The sequence below is a fragment of the Schistocerca piceifrons genome, chromosome 1, assembly GCF_021461385.2.
Source record: "Schistocerca piceifrons isolate TAMUIC-IGC-003096 chromosome 1, iqSchPice1.1, whole genome shotgun sequence".
Lineage (NCBI taxonomy): Eukaryota > Metazoa > Arthropoda > Insecta > Orthoptera > Acrididae > Schistocerca > Schistocerca piceifrons.
In genome coordinates, this window is record NC_060138.1 from 1,127,280,627 (window position 1) to 1,127,296,188 (window position 15,562).

General features: G+C 38.8%; 1 protein-coding gene across 1 annotated transcript in view; it reads left to right on the forward strand.

The window, feature by feature from the left end:
• The window catches only part of LOC124778248, a 123,696-nt gene that overhangs the window by 40,530 nt on the left and 67,604 nt on the right, over positions 1-15,562 (forward strand). The window contains exon 5 of the mRNA XM_047253630.1: positions 10,351-10,524. Coding sequence (XP_047109586.1) covers positions 10,351-10,524 — 174 coding nt within the window. The remainder of the gene's footprint in view (positions 1-10,350; positions 10,525-15,562) is intronic.

Here is a 15,562-nt window from a genome sequence, read left to right on the forward strand (position 1 = left end):
TTTTTCTGGCCTCTCAACAGATTTCAGCAGAGTCAAGCAGTATATTGCTCCCTCATATGTATATCTCGTGAAGAGACCATGAGGATAAAATCAGAGAGGTTAGAGCCCACACAGAAGCATACTGACAATCCTTCTTTCCACGAACAATACGAGACTGGAACAGAAGGGAGAACCGATAGAGGTACTCAGGGTACCCTCCGCCACACACCGTCAGGTGGCTTGCAGAGTATGGATGTAGATGTAGATGTAGGGATAGATGATATACTGAAAATGCTCTCCTTGTCATCTGCGAACAGAGAGCATAGTGGCATAGCTACTAGAGCGTCATCTGCTTCTACCCTTTAACAGGGAATGCTCACAGCCAGAAGGCTCAGTGTGATGTAAACATGTGAAGCAAGCAGGCAACCATACCACAGAGACACACTCATGCTTCCTATAGCCAGCTGAGCAAGTTTGGAAGGTGTCAAATTGTGCCCTCTGTGTGGCATGATGGTCCTTTCATAGAGTTGCCACACGTTTGACATGCTGCATCAGTTGTGCAACGATGCTGGTATCAGTGGTCACATTAACATTCTCACACACATAGACAAGGTTCTGGACATACACACAGCACATACCAGGATTGTCATGTTGTAAGGGCAGCATTGGCAGATCGTATAGCTACCACAACACAGACAAGAGGGCTTGTGAGTCCAGACATGTCAACATGAATTGCTGCAAGCCAGTTATTAGCAATGGGACATGGGCATGCACTCCTCTCGCCCATCTTCCACTCATGCCCAACACTGATGTGCGAGGCTCGACTGCTGTTGTCAGAGGATCACTTGATAAATGGAATGGCGCACGGTGGTCTTAAGCAATGAAAGCAGATTCTGACTGCACAGAAGTGATAGTTGTTTGCCCATACGCCATAGACCTGGTGAGTGCTGTCACACAGAGTTAATTCATCCAAGACACACTGATCCCACCTCAGGCCTTATGGTCTGGGGTGCAATAAGCTACAACTCTCGTTCAACTTTGGTATTTCTGAAGGAGATGCTAACCAGTGCTCGGTATGTGCAGTATGTTGTTAGCATTCTTTTACCGTTCTTGCATCAAGGAAGTGATTTGTTCCAACAGGATAATGCTCCCCACGCAAACTGCCTGTGAAACTCAATGTGCTCTGCAAGACATGCAGCAACTTCCCTGGCCAGCAAAATCTCTGGACTTGTCTCCAGTTGTGAAATATGATGGAACGAGAAGTGACTTGTGTGACACATCAACCAACAACTCTTGCATAGCTGCATGGGAAAGTCAAGCAGGTGTGGAATAACGTATCCCAGGACAGTGTTTGCCATCTGTATGATTGACTGGATCCCAGAGTCAGCATCTGCTGCCCATGGAGGCTACACCATGTACTAATAAGAGAGACTCGGCATGGGTCGTTACCTGGTACCCCAGTACTGCTTGTGCTAATGATTCATAAATGTAATCATTTTATGTGTGCCATATACACTGTTGCAACAATAAATCTTGAGTGGATTTGAAACCTTTAAAAGGGTGCACTACTTTTTTTATTTGTATTTATTTATTTATTTTTGGCAGTGAACTTGAGTCACATTTTATTTCAAACCCTGGAATAATGCAAGGAGTTACTTGACTAAACCCAAAAAGTGAAACTTTTAAGAATAAACAAATGTTACTATCACTGGCACAAAATTGTTCACACAATAGGCATACTGAATCATTAGAGACAGAAATTAAGGTTGTTGTTGTTGTTGTTGTTGTGGTCTTCAGTCCTGAGACTGGTTTGATGCAGCTCTCCATGCTACTCTATCCTGTGCAAGCTTTTTCATCTCCCAGTACCTACTGCAACCTACATCCTTCTAAATCTGCTTAGTGTATTCATCTCTTGGTCTCCCTCTACGATTTTTACCCTCCACGCTGCCCTCCAATACTAAATTGGTGATCCCTTGATGCCTCAGAACATGTCCTACCAACCGATCCCTTCTTCTGGTCAAGTTGTGCCACAAACTTCTCTTCTCCCCAATCCTATTCAATACTTCCTCATTAGTTATGTGATCTACCCATCTAATCTTCAGCATTCTTCTGTAGCACCACATTTCGAAAGCTTCTATTCTCTTCTTGTCCAAACTATTTATCGTCCATGTTTCACTTCCATACATGGCTACACTCCATACGAATACTTTCAGAAATGACTTCCTGACACTTAAATCAATACTGGATGTTAACAAATTTCTCTTCTTCAGAAACGCTTTCCTTGCCCTTGCCATTGCCAGCCTACATTTTACATCCTCTCTACTTCGACCATCATCAGTTATTTTGCTCCCCAAATAGCAAAACTCCTTTACTACTTTAAGTGCCTCATTTCCTAATCTAATTCCCTCAGCATCACCCGACTTAATTAGACTACATTCCATTATCCTTGTTTTGCTTTTGTTGATGTTCATCTTATATCCTCCTTTCAAGACACTGTCCATTCCATTCAACTGCTCTTCCAAGTCCTTTGCTGTCTCTGACAGAATTACAATGTCATCGGCGAACCTCAAAGTTTTTATTTCTTCTCCATGAATTTTAATACCTACTCCGAATTTTTCTTTTGTTTCCTTTACTGCTTGCTCAATATACAGATTGAACAACATTGGGGAGAGGCTACAACCCTGTCTTACTCCCTTCCCAACCACCGCTTCCCTTTCCTGTCCCTCGACTCTTATAACTGCCATCTGGTTTCTGTACAAATTGTAAATAGCCTTTCGCTCCCTGTATTTTACCCCTGCCACCTTTAGAATTTGAAAGAGAGTATTCCAGTCAACATTGTCAAAAGCTTTCTCTAAGTCTACAAATGCTAGAAATGTAGGTTTGCCTTTCCTTAATCTTTCTTCTAAGATAAGTCGTAAGGTCAGTATTGCCTCACGTGTTCCAGTGTTTCTACGGAATCCAAACTGATCTTCCCCGAGGTTGGCTTCTACTAGTTTTTCCATTCGTCTGTAAAGAATTCGTGTTAGTATTTTGCAGCTGTGACTTATTAAGCTGATAGTTCGGTAATTTTCACATCTGTCAACACCTGCTTTCTTTGGGATTGGAATTATTATATTCTTCTTGAAGTCTGAGGGTATTTCGCCTGTTTCATAAATCTTGCTCACCAGATGGTAGAGTTTTGTCAGGACTGGCTCTCCCATGGCCGTCAGTAGTTCCAATGGAATATTGTCTACTCCGGGGGCCTTGTTTCGACTCAGGTCTTTCAGTGCTCTGTCAAACTCTTCACGCAGTATCATATCTCCCATTTCATCTTCATCTACATCCTCTTCCATTTCCATAATATTGTCCTCAAGTACATCGCCCTTGTATAGACCCTCTATATACTCCTTCCAGCTTTCTGCTTTCCCTTCTTTGCTTAGAATTGGGTTGCCATCTGAGCTCTTGATATTCATACCAGTCGTTCTCTTATCTCCAAAGGTCTCTTTAATTTTCCTGTAGGCGGTATCTATCTTACCCCTAGTGAGATAGGCCTCTACATCCTTACATTTGTCCTCTAGCCATCCCTGCTTAGCCATTTTGCACTTCCTGTCGATCTCATTTTTGAGACGTTTGTATTCCTTTCTGCCTGTTTCACTTACTGCATTTTTATATTTTCTCCTTTCATCAATTAAATTCAATATTTCTTCTGTTACCCAAGGATTTCTACTAGCCCTCGTCTTTTTACCTACTTGATCCTCTGCTGCCTTCACTACTTCATCCCTCAAAGCTACGCATTCTTCTTCTACTGTATTTATTTCCCCCATTCCTGTCAATTGCTCCCTTATGCTCTCCCTGAATCTCTGTACAACCTCTGGTTCTTTTAGTTTATCCAGGTCCCATCTCCTTAAATTCCCACCTTTTTGCAGTTTCTTCAGTTTTAATCTACAGGTCATAACCAATAGATTGTGGTCAGAGTCCACATCTGCCCCTGGAAATGTCTTACAATTTAAAACCTGGTTCCTAAATCTCTGTCTTACCATTATATAATCTATCTGATACCTTTTAGTATCTCCAGGGTTCTTCCATGTATACAACCTTCTTTCATGATTCTTAAACCAAGTGTTAGTTACGATTATGTTGTGCTCTGTGCAAAATTCTACCAGGCGGCTTCCTCTTTCATTTCTGTCCCCCAATCCATATTCACCTACTATGTTTCCTTCTCTCCCTTTTCCTACACTCGAATTCCAGTCACCCATGACTATTAAATTTTCGTCTCCCTTCACAATCTGAATAATTTCTTTTATTTCATCATACATTTCTTCAATTTCTTCGTCATCTGCAGAGCTAGTTGGCATATAAACTTGTACTACTGTAGTAGGTGTGGGCTTCGTATCTATCTTGGCCACAATAATGCGTTCACTATGCTGTTTGTAGTAGCTTACCCGCATTCCTATTTTCCTATTCATTATTAAACCTACTCCTGCATTACCCCTATTTGATTTTGTGTTTATAACCCTGTAATCACCTGACCAGAAGTCTTGTTCCTCCTGCCACCGAACTTCGCCAATTCCCACTATATCTAACTTCAACCTATCCATTTCCCTTTTTAAATTTTCTAACCTACCTGCCCGATTAAGGGATTTGACATTCCACGCTCCGATCCGTAGAACGCCAGTTTTCTTTCTCCTGATAACGACATCCTCTTGAGTAGTCCCCGCCCGGAGATCCGAATGGGGGACTATTTTACCTCCGGAATATTTTACCCAAGAGGACGCCATCATCATGTAATCATACAGTAAAGCTGCATGTCCTCGGGAAAAATTACGGCTGTAGTTTCCCCTTGCTTTCAGCCGTTCGCAGTACCAGCACAGCAAGGCCGTTTTGGTTATTGTTACAAGGCCAGATCAGTCAATCATCCAGACTGTTGCCCTTGCAACTACTGAAAAGGCTGCTGCCCCTCTTCAGGAACCACATGTTTGTCTGGCCTCTCAACAGATACCCCTCCGTTGTGGTTGCACCTATGGTACGGCTATCTGTATCGCTGAGGCACGCAAGCCTCCCCACCAACGGCAAGGTCCATGGTTCATAGGGGGGAAATTAAGGTATTAAAACAATTTATCATATAACATGAACAAGAAGAGTACTGACAGTTTACTTGCATTGCTCGAGTTGTTAGAACAATATAAGCTTCTGTTACATGACTTGTACAAATTAAGTCAAGCAGCAGTGTCTAATCCAGCTTCCTGCAATAAGTGAAAGAACATTTGCATTTATGCAACTTGTAAAAAGTTATTTGAGGGATTCAATGTCTGAAGAACATTTATGTTATGAGTATTTGTCTGTTCTTACAAGGGAAAAGACTGTGACAAAACCACTGACTTGAAAAGAGTACTTGATGATTTTGCCATCAGTCACAACAACAAAAGATGTAATCTATTTCAAAAGTAAGTAAATGCCTGTTTGTTAGTTTGCATTTCACAGTTTTTCGCTTTCTACTCAGTGGTATCAATTTTACTGTTTTCCAGGTGAACCTAAAATAAGTTGTTGTTGTGGTCTTCAGTCCTGAGACTGGTTTGATGCAGCTCTCCATGCTACTCTATCCTGTGCAAGCTTCTTCATCTCCCAGTACCTACTGCAACCTACATCCTTCTGAATCTGCTTAGTGTATTGATCTCTTGGTCTCCCTCTACGATTTTTACCCTCCACGCTGCCCTCCAATGCTAAATTTGTGATCCCTTGATGCCTCAAAACATGTCCTACCAACCGATCCCTTCTTCTAGTCAAGTTGTGCCACAAACTTCTCTTCTCCCCAATCCTATTCAATACCTCCTCATTAGTTACCTAAAATAAGTGTACTCTTAAAAATGCATGTTTTGCAGCATAATTTGTTTTTGTTGCATGCTATTCATGTTGGTATGTTATCTTTCAAGATTTTGTTCTTAATAGTGCACACGTGGACCAAAAAAGATAGCTTATGTATGTAGGTGTAATTTAGTTTCCAATACAAATTGGTCATTTTTTTCAATTTTTTGCAGTTACGAGGGAGTGCATATAATGGAAAATATAGTTTATGGATATATGGGATAAATAAAAACCTACTCATGGCAGCAGAACACACACATAAAAGAAGGTTATAATTAGGCATGCTTTCGAAGCCAGTGGCTCCTTCTTCTGGCAACAGGACTGAATGGGAAGGAAGAGGAGCAAAGGAAAAGGACTGGAGAGGTCTGGGGAAAGCAACTGATTTTGGAAAAAGTCCCCCAGAACCGTGGGTCAGGGGAGACTTATCAGACAGGATGGGCTTCTCATCCCATCCATTAAGTCTCCCCTGACCCATGGTTCTGGGAGACTTTTCCTAGGCCTCTCCAGTCCTTTTCCTTCACCCTTCTTCCTTCCCCCTCAATCCTTCGACATGTAGGAGGAGCCACTGGCTCTGAAAGTTTGTCTAATTGTTACCTTCTTTTAAATGTATGTTCTGCCACCACTTGGTTAGAAAATTGTTGTCAATCTCATTACTTTATGTTGTCAAAAATTGATTGGTTTAAAGTTTATGTATACTGGAGTTTCCGATACAGGAATGAAAATGTTTTTCAGTATTTCACTATCAGTAGGGAGTGCATGTATCAAAAATATAGATGTGTGTGCAGGTGTGTTGTGGATTCAGATACAGAATTTGTTTATTGTTCATTATATTTTATTGTTTATGTTGTCCTCTTCAAAGTCCCCATAAGTACTGCTCTCCTGATGGTTTATTTGGAATGGAAAGAAAAATGAGACTATGTAGATTTAAGGGAGGGTGGCGTAGAAACTATGCTAATGAGATAGCAAAAGAGTCCCTTGTATTTATGACCACAGCAATAAATGGAAATTGGAAATGTTGTAGAAATGATACATTAATCAGTTATTTTATTGTCTCTTGAATCACAATTATTATTATTATGAAATCAATTATTTTATTATTATTATTATTATTATTATTATTATTATCATTAAGTTACTTACATGATTTAACTGTCACACATAATGTTTTAAAGATATTCTCCTCCAAGGTGTAATGGTTTTTGAGTCTGTTACTGTATACTTAAAATACCAACAAACTATCTTTATATAACTACAATGCATTTCGATGGTTACTCCATAATCTTGAAGTGATATGTGCTCAAATTACATTGATTTACATTCTGTTTGCTAGCAACATGAGAAACCATCGTGATGTTTTGAATCTTTTCCTAATTTGTCAGCATTGAAAAGGTTATACATATTTTTACTAAAACTTCACCTGCTGCTACTACTGTACGTATAAATCAACACTGTTCATCTTTTCTTGAGAAAAATGCCGGTGGGCATGACAAACCACATGATGTCCTAGACTAAAAAAAGAAAAGATTGGGGGGGGGGGGACAGTTATTCAATTCACTGCAAGTATTGTGGGTTTATAGCCACTCTACGAAATTTTACCTCGTTGATGCAGATTCATAAATGCATACAATAAGTACACTGACATAAATTTAGTCAACATTACAAACCAAAATTGGAGCTTTATGATGAATTTATTGCCATAATTGTGTAAGGCCAATAAATTAGTATTTTCTCCTTCATATTTATCCATGCAAACTCGAGTTTAGGCCCACCCACTTTATAATCTGGCTCACCCATAAGTGACACATGCTAGAGCTGCCAATGGACTTATTAAACAAACGGAATGAATGAATGAATGAATGAAGGAAAGAAAGAATGAAAGAAATCACCTAAAACTTCATACTTCTCTGAACAACAGAATGTTTCACTGATTTAAAAGATACTTGATTAGACGGCTTGTTTTTACTCTGAAGATTTGAATCAATTAGTGCACAATCTCAGTCTTTGTAGTCAGTTATATTGGAAGATATAACCTTCTGAAGTGGATTTAATATATGCTACTGGTAAAATATACAGGGTCTAATAGTTTTAATTTGAAATTAATTAGCTGACATTACACCTACATATAGCGAATGTCACCAAATGCAAACCAGGTATAGAAGTATGAAACTGGAATTTGGTTGCAGTAGTTACACATCTGTTGTTTTAATCTGATAAACAATATTTTATTCAAAATAATCTCCATTGCTATTTATACATTTCTCCCACATCTCTGGCGGGCTATGAATGCCATGCCAAAAAAACAATTCTTCTTTTGAAGCGAACCAGTCAGTGATCCATTTTCGTACATTTTCATACTAATTGAAGCGTTGTTCAGCGAGAATGTGACCTAGTGATGCAAATAGATGATGATTGGTCAGAGCCAAGACCGGAGACTAAGCCACATGCTGTAGTATTTCCCAACTGAATGCCTTGATAATTTCCTTGACCGATTGTGCTGCTGTGATGGGGCATTATCATGGAGCAATATGACTTTGTGTTGATTTTTTCCAGATTCCAGTCATTTTTCACGTAATGCTCGATTTAAATCGATCATTTGCTGTTGGTAGTGATCATTGTTAGTCGTTTCACCATGTTTTAGCAACTCATAATAGATGACACCCTTCTGATCCCACCAAACACAGAGCATTGTTTTCTTTCCAAAGCGATTTGGTCTTGCAGTGGATGTTAATGGTATGCCTGGATTCGGCCATGATCTACAATTCTTAAGATTCTCAAAATATATCCATTTTTCATGACCTGTCACTATTTGATGGAGAAACAACTTTCTTTTGTATCTGGCATGCAGCATTTCACAAATGGTCTTTTGTGTTGCTTGATGTCCTTCATTCAGTTCATGCAGAACCCATTTTCCCACTTTTTGCATCTTTCCCATAGCTTTCAACCAAAGACAAACGGCTTTTTGCATCATACTCAATTGTTTTACGAGTTCCTGTTGAGTTTGAGTATCGTCTTCATCCAATAAGGCCTGCAATTCATTGTCTTCAAACTTTTTCAGTGGTTTCTCGCACTCGTCGTTTCTCTCATCAAAATTACCACTTTTTAATTTTCTGAACAACTTGAAACACTATGTTTTCCAAAGAGCATGTTCACTGAAATCTTCAACAAGCATTCAATGCAATTCTGCATCAGTTTTCTTCAAATGGTAACAGAAAACCAATGCTGTCTGGAAATCATAGTTTCGAGACACAAAACTCGACATGTTAGATACCGATGTATGGAACTTGGGTTACTGTGTGTTGACATTTGTCATCAACCACTACATGAAGCAGATGGCACTGCATACATGGTCTCCCAGGCCCTACACTGATGACCAGCACCACCTATAGGGTAGTAGAACTCACTGAGAGTACCATTCAGGAATCAAAATACTGCACAGTTAAGTAAAGTCACAAAAATATGCTAATCATTATTTCATGAATTCATTGAGACTATTTGTCAAGTGAAAATGAATTATGAATATCTTTAGTATGAAAAGGAAATGGATCTAAAGTGGAAGAGATAACACAGCCTGTATATACTGTTTGAAGAAACAGTGCTGTCTGAAACCCCGGAGGCTGTCTCTCTGAAGTTCCCTCACTCTCTATTCATCTGGAGGACATGGAGACTGATCAAAATGGTGCAGAATCTCCATGTCTCTAAGAACTGATGCATTACCACCTATACTTGTCTGTGCAATTATTGGCCTCCAGCTAGTTTTCTGTGCTCATCCAGCATTAGCTGTCAGTGCCTTATGGTTTCTTATACAAAACTGTGTGGAGGAACATAATGTTGAGCTCTGATCTTGCTTCGAGTTTACAATGTCAACAAGAAATTAACTGCTGACCTTACTTTTTGGAAAATTGTAAGCAACACAGAGTTCTCTACCTGTTCTGGGAGTGTTACCACATCTTACAGGCATATTAATGTTTAACAACTGCATTTGTGTTTCCATATTGCTTTCTTAAAGCTGGTAGATTCGCCACCAGATACTTCATAAATGGTTCTAGTGTCCAATACAGAGCTTTTGGCAAACAACAGCATTCAAATAGATGAGTAATTTGCTGGTAACACATGTATCATTTTTATATTCTGGGGCCCAGCCTCAAACTTCATATAGACAACTATTAAAAGCTAGGTAAATTAAGAAAAGTCTCTCATTTTATTTACTCTCATATAAAGTATGTTGTGGAGAACAGATCAAAAATTTGAAAACAATGACAGTAGTCATAATTCTAGGAACAAAAATAACTATCCACAGTGAACAGTATTTTTGCATGGAAAGTATCAAAGTGTGCACTCATGAAATTTTTAAACACCTCTCCTGCCTATTTTATAAATTTAACCTGTTGTAAATGGTATGATAATGGACGATCAATAAATGACAGTGAACCATGTCATGTGTTACAAATAAACAGCTTACGAACCCTTCTCAAGCTACTAACTATTGAAAGGCATATCAGAATATTATTTTCAAACTTTTGTTTATTTCAGGAAAAATAAAAAGGCCCCATCATTTGCCACTGGACTGGAAGAGCCTGACAAACCTGCCAACAGCACTGCATTCATTCTTCTTGGAATGCATCCTGACCTGGGTAAACCGATGGAGCAGCTTGGCTTGCAGTTGGAACCGTATGATGATGAATCAACTACACAATTTCTACAGAAGTAAGAATATTTAATAGTTGCATTGCTATTTTTGGAATCATAAATGAAAAAGAAGTATTTACATTGTGGTGGTTCACATCTTCAAAAGTGAACTACACACAGAATCTCAGTATGTTTGTAAAATAATTTCTTCTAGCATTTCTTCATAATGTAATATCATTTGAGGGGCCACTGAAAGAGAAACATTTAGAATAGTATTTTTGTGTCCCTAAACTATCCAGCTGAGTTCATGTTAAATCAGATATCTTGAACTATCATTCTTTGATTCAGATCAAATGATGTCCTTCAAAAATAAGATTAAGGTGTTCTTCATTATGGTGTATCACTGTGGACTAGTTTCTCTCTTGGGCCATGACTTCCTGTTATGAAATGATGTTGAAACTACACCATAAGTCCTTTCCCGAATAACAGATTCCTATCATGCACCCAGCATTCTGAATAACTTGCTAGGCCACATTACCCCACAACTATTCTTCCTTACTATATAGCCTCTACTCACATTAATGAATTGTTGAGATATTCTATGTTTTGTACCCATTTGGCACCAGTAACAGACCAAAATCTTACAAATCATACATAATCAAGGAGAGTTTGAACTGTTCTTTCAACTGACCTGCAAGTTTTGTCCTCCTTTTTATGTTGGTAATGATCACAACGTAGATATGAGCAAAAAACTGGCCACAGACAAATTGTCTATGCCGGTAACAGACAGTATCCTTTTGGTGAACACATCTGGGTACCTAATAACCGGGACCTGAATGATTCTGTTTGTATTTTTGTGGTTATCTTGTTGGGAATATTACTGTAAGTAATTATCTAATGTTGGGAATTAAAAATTCTAAAGCAGGCAACATAAAAATTGCCACTTACAATGATTCTCTTGTTATTTATACAACATCAAGTTATTACTCTTCTCAAGCAGCTTAACACATGTTCTGCTAGTGTTTGCTAGACAGGTGGAGCTTACAGCTTATGTGTTGTCACATCTAAAATAATGATGATAATAATAATAATAATAATAATAATAATAATAATAATAATAATAATACTTTATTCAACATTGAATTATTCATTGCACATGCATAAAAACAGGTTACAATTCTTGATACATAGCACATTAATACATTCTTCTGAAAACATCATTGTTTGTTGCTGTGGTCATCAGTCCTGAGACTAGTTTGCTGCAGCTCTCCATGTTAATCTATCTTGTGCAAGCTCCTTCATCTCCCAGTACCTACTGCAACCTACATCCTTCTGAATCTGCTTAGCATATTCATCTCTTGGTCTCCCTCTATGATTTTTACCCTTCACGCTGCCCTCCAATGCTAAATTTGTGATCCCTTGATGCCTCAGGACATGTCCTACCAACCGATCCCTTCTTCTAGTCAAGTTGTGCCACAAACTTCTCTTCTCCCCAATCCTATTCAATACCTCATCGTTACTTACGTGATCTACCCACCTAATCTTCAACATTCTTCGTAGCACCACATTTCGAAAGCTTCTATTCTCTTCTTGTCCAAACTATTTATTGTCCATGTTTCACTTCCATGCATGGCTACACTCCATACAAATACTTTCAGAAACGACTTCCTGACACTTAAATCTATACTTGATGTTAACAAATTTCTCTTCTTCAGAAACGCTTTCCTTGCCATTGACAGTCTACATTTTATATCCTCTCTACTTCAACCATCATCAGTTAGTTTGCTCCCCAAATAGCAAAACACCTTTACTACTTTAAGTGTCTCATTTCCTAATCTAATTCCCTCAGCATCACCCGACTTAATTCAACTACATTCCAGTATCCTCGTTTTGCTTTTGTTGATGTTCATCTTATATCCTCCTTTCAAGACGCTGTCCATTCCATTCAACTGCTGAAAATATCATTGATTAACAAAGTGATTTGATTAACAAAATGATTAAATGACAAATAAAATGGTGCTTAACACTATTTACATATCTTTTGAAGCACTTCTTATTCTGGATGTAAGTATGCTATTCTTCTGATGTGTAAAATGGATTTTGTAATAGGAATTTCTTTAGCTGAAATTTATGCTTTATTGTGGGTAGGGCCGGTGCATTGGCTAACTTTAAACTTGCATATTGTGGACACTTTTCATAGAGTGCTGTTCTGTGGCTGTTGATGTAAAATTTTTCTTTATTTCTGGTATTGGACTGATACAAATTGGAACAAATGTTGGGTTGCAGTCTTTTAACAAGTAATATGGCTTTCAGCCCCCCCTGTTGAGAGGCCAGACAAACGTGTGGTTCCTGAAGAGGGGCAGCAGCCTCTTCAGTAGTTGCAGGGGCAACAGTCTGGATGATTGACTGATCTGGCCTTGTAACACTAACCAAAATGGCCTGCCCTTAATCGGGCAGGTAGGCTAGAAAATTTAAAAAGGGAAATGGATAGGTTAAAGTTAGATATAGTGGGAATTAGTGAAGTTTGATGGCAGGAGGAAAAAAGACTTTTGGTCAGGTGAATACAGGGTTTTAAATACAAAATCAAATAAGGGTAATGCAGAAGTAGGTTTAATAATGAATAAAAAAATGGGGGTATGGGTAAGCTACTACAAACAGCATAGTGAACGCATTATTGTGGCCAAGATAGACACGAAGCCCACGCCTACTACAGTAGTACAAGTTTATATGCCAACTAGCTCTGCAGATGATGAAGAAGTTGATGAAATGTGTGATGAGATAAAAGAAATTATTCAGGTAGTGAAGGGAGACAAAAATTTAATAGTCATGGCTGACTGAAATTCGAGGGTAGGAAAAGGGAGAGAAGGAAACATAGTAGGTAAATATGGATTGAGGCTAAGAAATGAAAGAGGAAGCCACCTGGTAGAATTTTGCGCAGAGCATAACTTTATCATAGATAACACTTGGTTCAAGAATCATGAAAGAAGGTTGTATACATGGAAGAACCCTGGAGATACTAGAAGGTATCACATAGATTATATAAGGGTAAGACAGAGATTTAGGAACTAGGTTTTAAATTGTAATACATTTCCAGGGGCAGATGTGGACTCTGACCACAATCTATTGGTTATGAACTGCAGATTGAAACTGAAGAAACTGCAAAAAAGGTGGGAATTTAAGGAGATGGGACCTGGATAAACTGAATAAACCAGAGGTTGTACAGAGTTTCAGGGAGCATAAGGGAACAACTGACAAGAATGGGGGAAAGAAATACAGTAGAAGAAGAATGGGTAGCTTTGAGAGATGAAGTAGTGAAGACGGCAGAGGATCATTCAGGTAAAAAGATGAGGGCTAGTAGAAGTCCTTGGATGACAGAAGATATATTGAATTTAATTGATGAAAGGAGAAAATATAAAAATGCAGTAAATGAAGCAGGCAAAAAGGAATACAAACGTCTCAAAAATGAGATTGACAGGAAGTGCAAACTGGCTAAGCAGGGATGGCTAGAGGACAAATGTAAGGATGTAGAGGCTTATCTCACTAGGGGTAAGATAGATACTGCCTACAGGAAAATTAAAGAGACCTTTGGAGAAAGGAGAACCACTTGCATGAATATCAAGAGCTTTGATGGAAACCCAGTTCTAAGCAAAGGAGGGAAAGCAGAAAGGTGGAAGGAGTATATAGAGGGTCTATACAAGGGCAGTGTACTTGAGGACAATATTATGGAAATGGAAGAGGATGTAGATGAAGATGAAATGGGAGATATGATACTGCGTGAAGAGTTTGACAGAGCACTGAAAGACCTGTGTCGAAACAAGGCCCCCGGAGTAGACAGCATTCCATTAGAGCTACTGACAGCCTTGGGAGAGCCAGTCCTGACAAAACTCTACCATCTGGTGAGCAAGATGTATGAAACAGGTGAAATACCCTCAGACTTCAACAAGAATATAATAATTCCAATCCCAAAGAAAGCAGGTGTTGACAGATGTGAAAATTACTGAACTATCAGTTTAATAAGTCACAGTTGCAAAATACTAACACAAGTTCTTTACAGACGAATGGAAAAACTTATAGAAGCTGACCTCAGAAAAGATCAGTTTGGATTCTGTAGAAATGTTGGAACACGTGAGGCAATACTGACCCTACGACTTACATTAGAAGAAAGATTAAGGAAAGGGAAACCTACGTTTATAGCATTTGTGGACTTAGAGAAAGCTTTTGACAATGTTGATTGGAATACTCTCTTTCAAATTCTGAAGGTGGCAGTGATAAAATACAGGGAGCGAAAGGCTATTTACAATTTGTACAGAAACCAGATGGCAGTTATAAGAGTCGAGGGGTATGAAAGGGAAGCAGTGGTTGGGAAGGGAGTGAGACAGGGTTTTAGCCTATCCCCGATGTTATTCAATCTGTATATTGAGCAAGCAGTAAAGGAAACAAAAGAAAAGTTAGGAGTAGGTATTAAAATCCATGGAGAAGAAATAAAAACTTTGAGTTTCGCCGATGACATTGTAATTCTGTCAGTGCCAGCAAAGGACTTGGAAGAGCAGTTGAATGGAATGGATAGTGTCTTGAAAGGAGGGTATAAGATGAACATCAACAAAAGCAAAACGAGGATAATGGAATGTAGTCAAATTAAGTCGGGTGATGCTGAGGGAATTAGATTAGGAAATGAGACACTTAAAGTAGTAAAGGAGTTTTGCTATTTGGGGAGCAAAATAACTGATGATGGTCGAAGTAGAGAGGATATAAAATGTAGACTGGCAATGGCAAGGAAAGTGTTTCTGAAGAAGAAAAATTTGTTAACATCGAGTATAGATTTAAATGTCAGGAAGTCGTTTCTGAAAGTATTTGCATGGAGTGTAGCCATGTATGGAAGTGAAACGTGGACGATAAATAGTTTGGACAAGAAGAGAATAGAAGCTTTCGAAATGTGGTGCTACAGAAGAATGCTGAAGATTAGATGGGTTGATCACGTAACTAATGAGGAGGTATTGAATAGAATTGGGGAGAAGAGGAACTTGTGGCACAACTTGACTAGAAGAAGGGATCGGTTGGTAGGACATGTTCTGAGACATTGAGGGAGCACCAATTTAGTACTGGAGGGCAGCGTGGA